Here is a 13,018-nt window from a genome sequence, read left to right as displayed (position 1 = left end):
TTCCGCCACAAGGCGTTCCTGTTGGTCCCTGTAGAAAGAAATCCAGAAAGCAACCAGTAAGCAGATAGCAAATAACATAGCCATGAAGCATGTAGACTGTATTAGGGATAGATCCCAAAAATTCAACAATAACACTGGGTTGGTACATTTTTTCCTAATTGTTCGGCCAGACACGAATGGAATTAATTTATTTCTGCCGAATTTTAGGGAATCTACGGTAACTCCACTTATGTGCCCATATGAAACGCTTTTATTTCTAAGTCGGTTAGAGACCACGCCCTTGGATCTTCATGTTTTAAAAACTTCGGCTTCACCTTGGTTTTCTAATCCACAAAGATCCTCATGTTATCTCTAACCTGCACTAATTGAATGAAATCACCTATTGACTTCAAATAAAAACCAGGTTGTTTCTTTCAGCAAGACCTTTAGTTCGAAACCATGTTTTAACAGTGTAAAACGCTCAGACAATAATGATGAATTTTCAATACAAAAATGGCTGTAAAGGTCACCAAAGGTCAAATCTGCGACAGCACTATATCAACAAGTGCACAAAAAATTGGAAGAGAGTAGGGACCATAACACATCAATAAAAAGTACTGAAACAAGCTGGAGTAGTGCACGATATTAAATCACAGTAAAACAATAAGAAGTGTTATATCCCTACCGTGCATTTCCATTATGGTATCTTGAGCACAGTAGGGATATAACACTTCATGTAACACTTTCACACCTCAGATCAAAGGAGCCGCCCAGGCTACATTTCATATGTAGCCCAGCTACGAAATGTAGCCGGTCTACAACTGGGCTGTGATTATATAGACGTAGATGCCGAAATCAATTGTGGGATCGAATAATACTCACGTGATTAGGATGCACAACTCAGATTTCGCCACACATACGGAGAGCGTTTTGTTACCCTCGCCATCCTACGAGTTGAAAAACGTTGGGCTGAGGTGAAAACTAGTGCTACAGCTTATTCATTCGATCATTTCCACACGTTTTCAAATACGGACACACCCCCATCACGAAGCCACCACTCTGCACGGAGTAAGCACTCTACAAGCAAGCTTACCTGTCTAGGCCTTTAGTGAACTGCGTAGTTATCCCATAAACGATTCAATAGCACTGATTAAAACATTAAACTCGCGTTACGGAAATTCTCCGTGATATCTCTAGGATATGACCGTTTATCATAACCGAACATAACCAGAATGTACTAGCTGCTGACCCATAATCGAAAATTTTAGGTGTGCATATATAATACATCCAGTGGCTGCATTCGTATTGGCTTGGGTGGTTGATCACCCTGCATAGGCTATCAGCCTAAGAAGTGTTACATATTAGTTGTAACACGGAGAATTCGGGCTTTGCCTGATATGTATGCCCTCTACCCTCGGGCAGTCGGGCATACATATCAGGCAAAGCCCTCATGCCCGTGTGACAACTATTACTTATTGTTTTACTGTGTATCATGCACTACTCCAGCTTGTTTCGGTACTTTTTATTGATGTGCTATGGCCCCTACTTTTTAAAATTTTTTTGTGTACTTGTTTGTTAACTTTTTTGTACTGAAAATACAATTATTACAACTGGTAAAACCACGCATACTACATCAAAACAAAGAAATAGCACCTTGCATCCCAGCTAAAAAATTATCATCTGAAAAGTGAAGTATCCATTACACTTCATTGTCAATTATGTTCAACCCATTACACAGCATTACGAATCAAGAACTGTTCGAAAAGCACCACTGCAATCAAAGTAGCCACTATGAAAAATACGGACGATTTCCAGTATGAAGGGAAGCCATCATGTGATACTGCTAAATCAACACCTTCACTGTCAGCAAAGATGACAAAGGAGGACTCTGGTAAGTCCATGAGGAATGCATTGTACGTACCGTGGTATGCCAAAAGGCACCTCTCGGACCGAAGCAACATTGAACAGTGAAGAAATCAAGCACGTAGCCTTCACCGTTATCGAGTTACGGTTGTCTGAAGGCATTAGTCAGTCAGTCAGTTAGTCACTAGAAAATTCTGTTTAATATTATTTTTTTAAATTTCATAGCAACTTGTTGAAAGCATTTCGGGTCAATATGAAAGCTTGTTTGGGCTTATTTTACCTAACCAATGCTGCTTCATCATCGTCAGGGAAAAGCAAGGCTGGTTTTTGGGTAATGCTTTTTTCATGGGCTACGCCCACATTTTTGTGGTCCCTACTATACAGTACTAGATGTAACAAGAAGTTTATGTGGAAAGTTTCATAATTGTATCACATATAACACACTACGCCACATCAAGCCAAAACAATACATTTTTTATAATAAAATAAAATCTTGAACATTTGATTACTAAGTATTTGTGTATAGCTATGTGGGTAAGGACACTGTGTCAAACATGTCAATACAAATGGATCCGGCCAATTGCTACGTGTCCCATTTGACGTTTGGTTAAAATTTGAGGTTGAATGACTCCTGGAAGCTAAGCAGTTGGTTATGCTATTTGTGACAGTGTTTATAGCAAACTTATAAGATACCTCACAATACCTTGACCCACATACTTTCTACTTTACGAACGGATTTTTAAATACCATAATTACCAATTATCAAACACAAATATCTATAACTGAATGCATGTACATTTTCCATATACTAATTATCATATGCTGGGCGCCTTTTCTATTTTGGTGATCTCAATACAATCTGTACAAACTCTATTTTGGATTTCTATTTTGGTGATCTCAATACAATCTGTACAGCCATACGCCCTCAAGGGGGGAAACATACACGATGGCAAAGAGTGCCACTCCTAGTGGTTATTTTCTGTGGCAGATCATCTCTGATTGATTATTATTATTATTTTAATCTCTCAACAATCACCAAAGCCGTTCTTCCTTGTAGAGAATAAAAAAACATGTACAAAACACACATACATACAGTTATGTGTCAATTTTCTGTGGCAGAGAATTCCATAGCTTTAAGTCTGAAATCTTTTTGAGTAAAAATAAAAGATGACAATGGGTAGAATATACTGGAGATCTGATGCCACAAGTGGTTTGATTTCCATAGAAGGAATAGCTCTAACAGAGGTGTACTAAGTGTACACAGCACAGATACACTGGAATTCAACAATTCGTCCACTGAAGGTAGGCGTAGCGTACTGTAATATGGTCAAACTTACGGAGACAAAAAAAATTATCCAAGCAGCACAATTCTGTAGCCACAGAATACAATGATCCAGAAGAGCATAGTGCAAATGAGATAAACTAGTGAACCCAAAAGGAGCTTAATAAGCTCAGCAGGGAGCACCCACCGGTTAGAGTTCACTAGATAACGGGTAAAAGGACATATTTTTACAAACCTTAGCAACATGTTCTTTCCAAGTCAACTGGCAATCAAAAATAGCCCGAAATATTTATGAGTAGCTATAGCCTTCAAGGTAATGTTACTGATAGCAATAACAGGCAACGAACAAGATAACTTCTGATGGGGTGAACAATACCACATAACAGAAAACTTGCTAAGCATTCAACTTCAGTTGGCAGTTCAATGTTGTGCCAACCTGGTCAGGATTAGGCCAAGAGGGTGGTATTATCAATTAGGGATGGGCGGTATTGCATTTTTGAAGAACAGTACGGTATTAGGAAAAATACCTCGGTATCACTAAATACCTTTTAAACATGGGTAAGCTATGATTTGCCAAATTTTTTTAAAAGAAACAAATGAAACAACAATAATATTGTGCCACAAAGTAAGTTTTGAAGTATCCCAAAAAGTAAAAAACATTGCGAATACCTCAACATGCACTCATAATTCTGTGCTTGTCCACAGCGCATAATCATGGTTCATTTATTTTTTATTATCAAACAGTACAGTAGTACTGTTTAAGTAGGGTTTGCATCAAATCTGACGCGCGCCGCCAAAAATACTGCCCTTAAAAACCAGCTTAGAAACGTCTTACGCGAAGAAAATCACCTTTACGGAATAATATTAGTCCATCTAACATCAAATGTAGCGTTAAAAAACAAGAAAACACTTACTGGAGGTCGGATATAGAATTTTAAAAGTCGTCAAAACTCGAAATTTCGTCTCACTCACTCACTGACCACAGTCGCAATCCTAGAGCCCAAGCAGCGCACGGTCACCATTTTACACCACAACAACAAACTCACCAGTGGGATGTGCCTTTTGGGGTTCCAACGAGTGTGCGCCTTGTCTTTTCTTTATCTTCAATCAGGCTACTTGTCCTCTTCTTCACCCAACGAAACCATACCGAGGCGCTAATTTTCCATATCAACACTTTCTTTAAGCAGCATAATAGACGCCACGTTAAGGCACTTAGACTACGCTACTGTACGGAGGTACCAGTACTCCACGATAGGTAACAAGGTCACGCCCATTCTTTATTCTACGTATTATCGATCTATCGATCGAGACCACGATGACCACGCCCCTTTTATGCTAGCTGTATTTGTGACCACACACCCTCAAGTTGGCTGATTCTAGATACTCTAGTCTAATAATAGAGCGAAACCACGATGACCACACCCCTTTTACAGCAGTCACCCTAATAAAACAGTCACATGTTTATAGCTAGCTGTATATGCTTTAACAAAAAAACTAAACAAACTAGTATATTAAAAATTATGAATTTAAAAAAGAAGTAGGGTTTCAAGCTATAAAAAGTAGTGAAACAAGAGATGAACAATGGTAGCTATTACAGCATAGCTCAGTGTCAAATCTCTACTTTGGCATGGTATAACAATTATTTTGTGTTCAACGCCAAAGTAGGGATTTCCCACTGAGCTATGCTGTAATAGCTACCATTATTCATATCTTGTTTCACTACTTCTTATAGCTTGAAACCCTACTTCTTTTTTAAATTCATAATTTTTAATATGCTAGTTTTTATTTATTAATGCTTTACAGCACAAGTGCTGAAGGTCTGTAGGACACCTGGTCCTACAGCCTGCTCAAAGACTTGAAAAGGTGTGTTTGAAAAGGTGTGTTTGAAAAGGTGTGTTTGAAAAGTTGCAGAAAAGAGAAAAAATTCATGACTGGACCCAGGTAGCCTCGAACCTGCAGCCATCATGGTTGTATGAGGCTTGACTCCATGTACGTATATGATCACCACTAAACCACCAAAAATTAATTACTACATCAAATTCGGTATTCGGTATTTTTAGAAAACTGCTTCAGTATCTGAAAAATACCTTTTTAACTACTAATACCTAAATACCTCCCAACCCTATTATCAATAAGACTCCTTCAGTGATGGTAGAAGATAGTGTACTCATATAACCAGGAAAAGAAATGAGACTAAGGCACTCCCTGAGGAATTTCTGCTTCCATCAGACTCCACTACACTACAAAAACAGCCATGTTTGACATGATGATATCTAGTAGTCAGCAAACCATTTGAGAGGTTATGAAGAAAAATAGAGTGATCCAACGAGTCAAAGACCTTACGTAAGTCTATTGTAACCATATATGCATGTAACCACCTCAAGTAGTGATTATTCTCACGTAACCAGACCACTTTTTGTTTGTGGGTGGGGGAAAAGGTCTGGTGAATATGGCATAGCACTATTGCTCTGGCAGTCGACAGATTCTGGGGATGCTTGAAAGACTTCTGGCCATAAAAAAGAAATCAATCGCAAGTTCACATCATTTGCACGGTGGCCTAGTATTGAAGGTTATTTCAACTGAGATATGTTGCTGTGCTTAAAAATTACAGCGATAGCAGAAAACTGACACAAGAAACTGGACAGTGGAACTGATCACGAGGTTATTCTGTGGAATGGCACTAAAAATGATGTGATCACAAGTTTGTATGAGGTCAAGATAATCCTTTCTTCTGGCCAGAAGCTGTTCAAGCATCCCCAGAATCTGTCGACTGCCAGAACTCGATTTGACAATTTTACAAGGACTAACTAGTGAAAAAACTCCTTAAATCCATTTAGCATGCTGTTGACTATTATCAAGGGTGAGAAATACAAAAGACCAAACTATATGTAGCTATGTAATTCAGTATCAATTCTATCTGCTCAGAATGTGAAAGTTTATATGAATCCATACAGTATATACACCTACACTATGTTCACAAGACCTTTTTTTCCCACCTACATACAAAAGGGGAAAAAGTTAGTCTTGTACCCAGACCGCTTTTTTCCTTGTGGGCAAAACCCCACCCAAATACAAAAGGGAAAAAGCGGTCTGGCTCGCGTGACTATGCAGATACGTGCTACAGATTGATTTGAATTGTACAGCAACTGTTCTTCTATGCAATAAATAGACATACTTATCCACATTATACACAAGTGTCTAAAGCTTGGCACGTGGTGCAAGCTCACCTGTATTTCAGTTGGGTTAGCCCAACCTAACTTGGCTATCCCCTGTATACAGCAGTAAAAATGGTGTGATATAAACGAGACGTACTTTCAACAAACGATCATCTAAGTTCATATCAGAAAACTGCACACGTGTCCCCATGTTTGCTTCAGGTTCTAAAAACAGCGCATCAGTGCGCATTATTTGAAATAATAAACTTGTGAACATCCATAGATAGTATAGGGCGCGAAGCATTACAACTTGTAAGCGTGTTTTTTGTTGAGTAAAGGGAGCGTGTAGACATGATTTCAGCTCGTCTCCTTTCTAGTGAAGCTAGACATGAACAACAGTAGCCATCTGTGGGGAGAAATTGATGAGGACTGTCAATATGTCACTAATGCTATCCCGCTAATGATAGCACCTGCTGCTCATGTGACTTGTCATGTTCCAACGGTGGAGGTCCCCACATCTGACAAACCTCCCTCCGAGTGAGAACAAGTGATAATATCTGTATATCATGTTATATAGAGTAGAACCTGTTAATCGAGGACACTTGAGATCACCTACATGATTCAGACTCTTAATTAAGGTCCCAAAGTATCCCTAAACTAACCTGGAAAATCAGGATCTTGTATATGTGCTGTTACCTTGATCTTATATGTGCTGTTACCTTGATCTTATATGTGCTGTTACCTTGATCTTATATGTGCTGTTACCTTGATCTTATATGTGCTGTTACCTTGATCTTATATGTGCTGTTACCTTGATCTTATATGTGCTGTTACCTTGATCTTATATGTGCTGTTACCTTGATCTTATATGTGCTGTTACCTTGATCTTATATGTGCTGTTACCTTGATCTTATATGTGCTGTTACCTTGATCTTATATGTGCTGTTACCTTGATCTTATATGTGCTGTTACCTTGATCTTATATGTGCTGTTGCCTTGATCTTATATGTGCTGTTGCCTTGATCTTATATGTGCTGTTGCCTTGATCTTATATGTGCTGTTGCCTTGATCTTATATGTGCTGTTGCCTTGATCTTATATGTGCTGTTACCTTGATCTTATATGTGCTGTTACCTTGATCTTATATGTGCTGTTACCTTGATCTTATATGTGCTGTTACCTTGATCTTATATGTGCTGTTACCTTGATCTTATATGTGCTGTTGCCTTGATCTTATATGTGCTGTTGCCTTGATCTTATATGTGCTGTTGCCTTGATCTTATATGTGCTGTTGCCTTGATCTTATATGTGCTGTTGCCTTGATCTTATATGTGCTGTTGCCTTGATCTTATATGTGCTGTTGCCTTGATCTTATATGTGCTGTTTAGAGATGGACTGATACCACTTTTTACCGTTATTTCCGATACGAGTATTTGTACTGAACCGATACCGATACTATACATTGAAGCCTAGACAAGTTTATTATAGAAATTTCATTGTTGTGATACATAGCTAGCTATTTAAATATCACAGTAATTGATTGATCTCAGTTCAATCAAGTTTTAAAATATTCATTGTATAACAGCTAAACATGATAAACATCATGGTAGATTACTAATTTCTTGATTCGAGGTAGTTTTCTTGTAAGCTTATTGATAAGGCAATTAATTGTGTGGACGGCCGATAATTGTACAATGTTTGTTACAGCTTTTCAACCAAATCTTTTCATGAAAAAGCAAGCCAAGTAGTCATAAACTTATTTTCTTGAGGAACAACTGCACTACCATTTAATTACAAAGGATTCACGTGTTCTAATATATTATGCACCTATCAATGTATTGCCCCACCACCCCCCCCCCCCCCCCCCCCTCGGGCGTAAGTGGGGCTTTACAGGGGGAATTGACACGAAACTGCTGCCCCACTATGGGGCATTTGACGATCGTTCAGTAAGTGCCCAAATATTTTTTGTTGTAACTTCCTTCGCTATGTCAAATCCCGAGTTAATCCCGCGTTGCAACTGGGGCCAACGGTGGGGATTTGACACGATAGGTTTGCCCTACTATGGGGCATTTGACATTCGGCTGTGTCAAATCCCCACTATAGCCCCATATATGCCCGAGGGGGGGTAGTGGGGTAATACATTGATAGGTACATTAGAATATACACGGAGCAATTGCAGCAATACTTGGAGAAGAGTAACAGAGGCTTTGTTTCGCTACTTTGTTAGCTCAACTAAGTTACTGATTAGCTCAACTAAGTTATTAGCTACTGGAAACTTAGCTTAGAGATGGTTAAATAAAAATGGTGAGTGTCTACTGTGGTATCTGTACCTTGTATTACCGATACTGGTATCGGTATCGGTCCACCTTTAGTGCTGTTACCTTGATCTTATATGTGCTGTTACCTTGATATTGTATGTGCTGATATTTTGTCTTGTAGGAAGGCAAGGCAAGTAGTGTCAGGAGGACCTAACATTATTCTACACATCTTACAACTGCAACGTCATGTCGCTGACATGAGACAGATGATAGTTGAGGCACACAGCAAAATGGATATGTCTGTGAGTGATGGGTTCTATACTGTATATTAGGGATCATGGAGGTTTGCACCTTCTCACAAAAAAATATTGACAAGAATCCAGCTACCTCACAATACCTTCATAGTGCCTATTGGGTTAGTAGTATAAATCTAGCCCAAAAATGCCTTTAGTACAACCTGAATTGTTTCCATTAGGTTGCTACATTTTTTTTTTTTTAATTTAGTGTAATTTTCTACTGACTGACTGATGCCTTCAGACAAGTGTAACTTGACACATGTAGGAGCAAAGGCTACGGGCTTGATTTTTCACTGTTCGACATTGCTTCAAGCCAACAGGTGCCTTTTGGCATACTGCAGTATGTACATTGTGTGCTTCATAGACTCATGGACTTACCTGTGTCCTCCTTTGTGTTCAATGTATCTTTGCTGACAGCACATGGTGTTAATTTGTCGTAGTGCCACATGATGGCTTCCCTAAATTTGTAACGAGAATCATCCATTGTGAGACTGGATTGATTGCAGAGGTCCTTCTCAGTGTTGATCATTTGTAATGCTGTGTAACGGGCTGAACATAACTGAAAACAAAGCATAATATGGCCACTGCACTATTTCAGTAATTGATTTAGTTGTGGTGTATGTTCAGATGAAAGCAATAAGCCTAGCACCATTCTTAATGCGGTATGTATAGGTTCACCAGTCATAATAACGTTACCAAAAAAAAGTATACAAACAAGTATAAGGAGAATTTAGGAATTTCAAGTTTGATTAGGGACCAAAGAAGTAAAAAGTAGTGAAACAAGAGAGATCACCTACTCCCGGACACTTAATAATATTTATTAGCCCAAAGTGCTGGCCGCTGTAAAACTTGTTTTCTTTACTTTTTTATTAAGGCTTTACAGCACAAGTGCTGGACACCTGGTCCTGCAGCCTGTTTAAAGTTGTTACATAAAGTGTGTTTGAAAAGTGAAGAGAAAAAATCCATGACTGGACCTGGGCAGCCTCAAACCTGCAGCCATCCTATTAACACCTGGACTCTTACAGGAGTCCGCCAGGCAGTCAAGATGTTTTGTCAATTTCAACTATATGTATCCATAGAAACTCTAGATAGTGATATTAGCAATAGTAACACTACAACTTACCAAACATTGTTAGGTCATCACATCACAGGTACTGCAAGGAGCACGTTAATGTTTGTAGTGGCTGAGATCTTAATAATACCACTTAATGTTTGTAGTGGCTGAGATCTTAATAATACCACTTAGAGTTTTATTGTTCTTTGATGGTGTAATTGACTCTCAAGTGTTTGTAATTGAGTTTTTTCTTAATTGTTGATTCTCAACAATAGTAATATTCATTTTGTGTTAATTGGTTTAACAGCAGTTTGGTGAGGTAGAGTTACCTCAGACTATTAAGAGGCCAACAAGATATAGCAAAGGAACCGACCAGTCAAATCAGCTGGATAGCTGTGGTCCCCGCAAAAGACTAAAACTTCAAGAGGTTGAACTGTCTCCTGCATCCCTGCAAGCACAGCTACGAAGGGGTGTGGCTACTGTCTGTGTGCTTGTTGGATATGAGAGTGAGCCACACCCATCTGTAGTACATGCATTACTATAGTACAAATCCAGTCATGTTGTAAGTGTTCAACATAATCATAATTTTCTACTTTTGTTTTACCACATTTCCATTGTGTACACGATCACTTTATTAACTGACAGTTTATTAGAACTGTGTTGTGTACAGTACTCTACTTGTGATGCTGGAAAATGTGATTACAAGAAATTAGCATTAGATTAAACTCTAGTGTCTGTCAGGTAAACTATTCATTAGTGATCAGTGTTTTCTTAATTAAACTTGGACTGGATCCGAGCATTATGTTATGCTAACATATTATCTTTTATAAATACAGCAGGGGCTTATAACACTCACAAATACAATGTCACACTGGGAGTTGGTACTATATCAGGTAAAGTCAATGTCTTTGCCATGAGCTGGTTTTGTCCTCTGCCAGGCAAAAAGCAGAGATTAGTGACAATTAAATAGTACCTGTCCATGTGACATACTTGGTATGTCGTGTTTATGTGCAGTAGGATGATTATGATTATGTTGAGTTTCCTAGATCGGAAATTGTATCTTTACTATCACAACTTCTTATCCTTACAGACAGCAGTAATCGTGCCCTGGACATATTGTGCTCTGTTCTTGCTGAGTTTTTAAAGAAGTTTTGTACCCTACTTCGATTTAATTCTGATAATAAGGAGTCTCTTCCTGCTGCTCAGGTGGGTCTGTGTTTATCTCATCTATATTAAGTTTTGTGGATTTAGTTTTTGAGGTGCTATTATACACTGTAACTAGGGACACCTTGATAATCAGGACACTTGTCCATGATCCCATTTGTATTAGTGTACACACATTTAGACCCCTGAAATCAGGACACCTCACTAATAAGGACACCTTGATAATCTGGACACTTGTCCATGGTCCCATTTGTATTGGTGTACACACATTTAGACCTCTGAAATTAGGACACCTCACTAATAAGGACACCTTGATAATCTGGACATTTGTCCATGATCTCATTTGTATTAGTGTACACACATTTAGACCCCTGAAATCAGGACACCTCACTAATAAGGACACCTTGATAATCAGGACACTTATCCATTGTCCCATTTGTATTAGTGTACACACATTTAGACCCCTGAAATCAGGACACCTCACTAATGTGAACTCTTTATGAAGGTCCCATTGTGTGTGTATTGTAGGGGAATTCTGTATAGTATGTGTCTCCATCAAAAACTGACTCCTCTTATACAGGGGATTTATTACTTCTTGCAACACTGGAGAGTGAAAAGCGTAGAGCGTGGTATGGCTTCTTACATGTTAAGTAGCCACAAACATGTGTAGTTCACTCCCATTATGGTGGTTGTTTACTGTTATCATTCCTAGTATGGACTATAGAACAACATTCTTTGGTCAATTGAAGAAGCCATATGACGCTTTACGCTTTTTGAATTTTACCTTCTGTGTTGCAAGAAGTAATAAATCCCCTGTATCCCTCAAATTCATGTAGTTTGCTTGTGTAGTATTTTGTCAGAAGTCACCATTATCAGTTTATTGACAATTTATTTGACCATACATCACAAAGCTATCATGGTTTGTTAAAGGATGCAGTAGAGCGGTCACTACTTGACTGTGGTATTGGGGGGAGAGAAGCCATACATCAGTACTGGCAGAAGGAGGTGTGTGGTAGAGCCAGACAACTGAGCCACAAAGCTGACAACTTACAACAGGAGTACCAGCAATTGATGGTACTGTGGTACAGTTTGTCATGCTGCAATTATTATCACAATCAGGAACCTACAGTGGCTGGACCAGAGAGATCTGCTATAGTTGATACCCTACTCCCTCCACTGGTAATTATTCTCTATTATGTTCAATAGTCAATATTTTCTTTAGAGTGTTACGACTACCATGCCGGATGATTCTAGCCAATCACAAGAAGAAGAATTATCACTTGATGCTATACCAACACAGCCGGCTGTTGCCATGGAAGTGCCGGACACTCCAGTAAGCTATTACGTCATTATGTTTAGCTAATGTAATCCTATCATGTGATCTAGTTCAAGAGCCCAGAATTTGGTGGTGAGTGACATTAATAGAGTACAGTGTTATATGTGATTTTTCTTGTAGCAGCATTTAGCCAGTTCACAGATCATGATACTGACATGTCAATAGTTATGAGAGCTGTCAACTTACCTAAGAAAAGGTAACTATTGATAATGTATGTTATTGTTAATGTTGTTATCAACAGGACGTTTAGCAGTGTAACTATGTGACTTGCTACATAACTACATCATGATGTTGTACTAATAATATTTGTTGTATGTTACTTCACAATATACAAGTATTGTAGCAGATTTGTGTGTACGTCAAGCTGGAACATTAGCTTGTCTGCCTTAACCATGCACAACATTACACTTATTGTCAGTAAGTGTATATAAATATTCACAGAACATCAAAGATTTAATTCTCTCTGAATGTCTTGTAATAATAGCAGTTGTAGTTTTGCTATGATCTTAACCATTCACAGAATTAAGCCTTCACACAGCTTAAATGTCATCTCAACCACCTGCAAAAGTATTGCTAATCAAATATTTTGATGAGTTCATATACAGCATCAACATGATTGTTACGTATGTGAT

The 13,018-nt window shown here is 38.5% G+C and overlaps 2 protein-coding genes across 10 annotated transcripts in view; one reads left to right on the top strand and one right to left on the bottom strand.

The window, feature by feature from the left end:
* Nucleotides 1–6,557, bottom strand: part of LOC136269402 (probable ATP-dependent RNA helicase DDX56) — a 58,956-nt gene extending 52,399 nt beyond the window's left edge. Inside the window, exons 1-2 of one of the 3 annotated variants that reach the window (XM_066064955.1) lie at nt 6,437–6,557; nt 6,352–6,393 (exon numbers count right to left, since the gene is read on the bottom strand). In XM_066064955.1, coding sequence (XP_065921027.1) covers nt 6,352–6,393; nt 6,437–6,556 — 162 coding nt within the window. In that variant the 5' untranslated portion in view covers nt 6,557. The remainder of the gene's footprint in view (nt 1–6,351; nt 6,394–6,436) is intronic. The other 2 variants (XM_066064953.1, XM_066064954.1) reach the window with 2 other exon arrangements.
* Nucleotides 6,488–12,733, top strand: LOC136269406 (uncharacterized). 7 transcript variants are annotated; one of them, XM_066064958.1, is made up of 11 exons: nt 6,488–6,591; nt 6,657–6,816; nt 8,718–8,838; nt 10,194–10,392; nt 10,977–11,092; nt 11,900–12,124; nt 12,170–12,229; nt 12,273–12,383; nt 12,437–12,458; nt 12,507–12,582; nt 12,628–12,733. In XM_066064958.1, the coding sequence occupies exons 2-11, from the start codon at nt 6,668–6,670 to the stop codon at nt 12,650–12,652; spliced, it is 1,104 nt and encodes a 367-aa protein (XP_065921030.1). In that variant the 5' UTR covers nt 6,488–6,591; nt 6,657–6,667; the 3' UTR covers nt 12,653–12,733. The 7 variants fall into 7 exon arrangements, with proteins under 7 accessions (XP_065921030.1, XP_065921032.1, XP_065921035.1 ...); XM_066064960.1 differs by having other exon boundaries at nt 6,492–6,816; nt 10,197–10,392; XM_066064963.1 differs by having other exon boundaries at nt 6,492–6,816; nt 12,437–12,455; nt 12,510–12,582.
* The last annotated feature ends 285 nt before the right edge of the window (nt 12,734–13,018 follow it).

The sequence above is a fragment of the Dysidea avara genome, chromosome 10 (genome assembly GCF_963678975.1).
Source record: "Dysidea avara chromosome 10, odDysAvar1.4, whole genome shotgun sequence".
In the NCBI taxonomy this organism is placed as follows: Eukaryota; Metazoa; Porifera; class Demospongiae; order Dictyoceratida; family Dysideidae; genus Dysidea; species Dysidea avara.
The sequence above is the reverse complement of the archived record's forward strand: the minus strand, read 5'-3'. Positions and strand labels throughout refer to the sequence as shown.

Bases quoted from the DNA above. Each gene is read 5' to 3' on its own strand.
- LOC136269406 (XM_066064958.1), top strand. From the start codon at position 6,668: ATGAACAACAGTAGCCATCTGTGGGGAGAAATTGATGAGGACTGTCAA. The intron at 11,093-11,899 runs GTGGGTCTGTGT...TTGCTTGTGTAG, and splicing joins AGTCTCTTCCTGCTGCTCAG to TATTTTGTCAGAAGTCACCA. The intron at 12,125-12,169 runs GTACTGTGGTAC...TATCACAATCAG, and splicing joins AGGAGTACCAGCAATTGATG to GAACCTACAGTGGCTGGACC.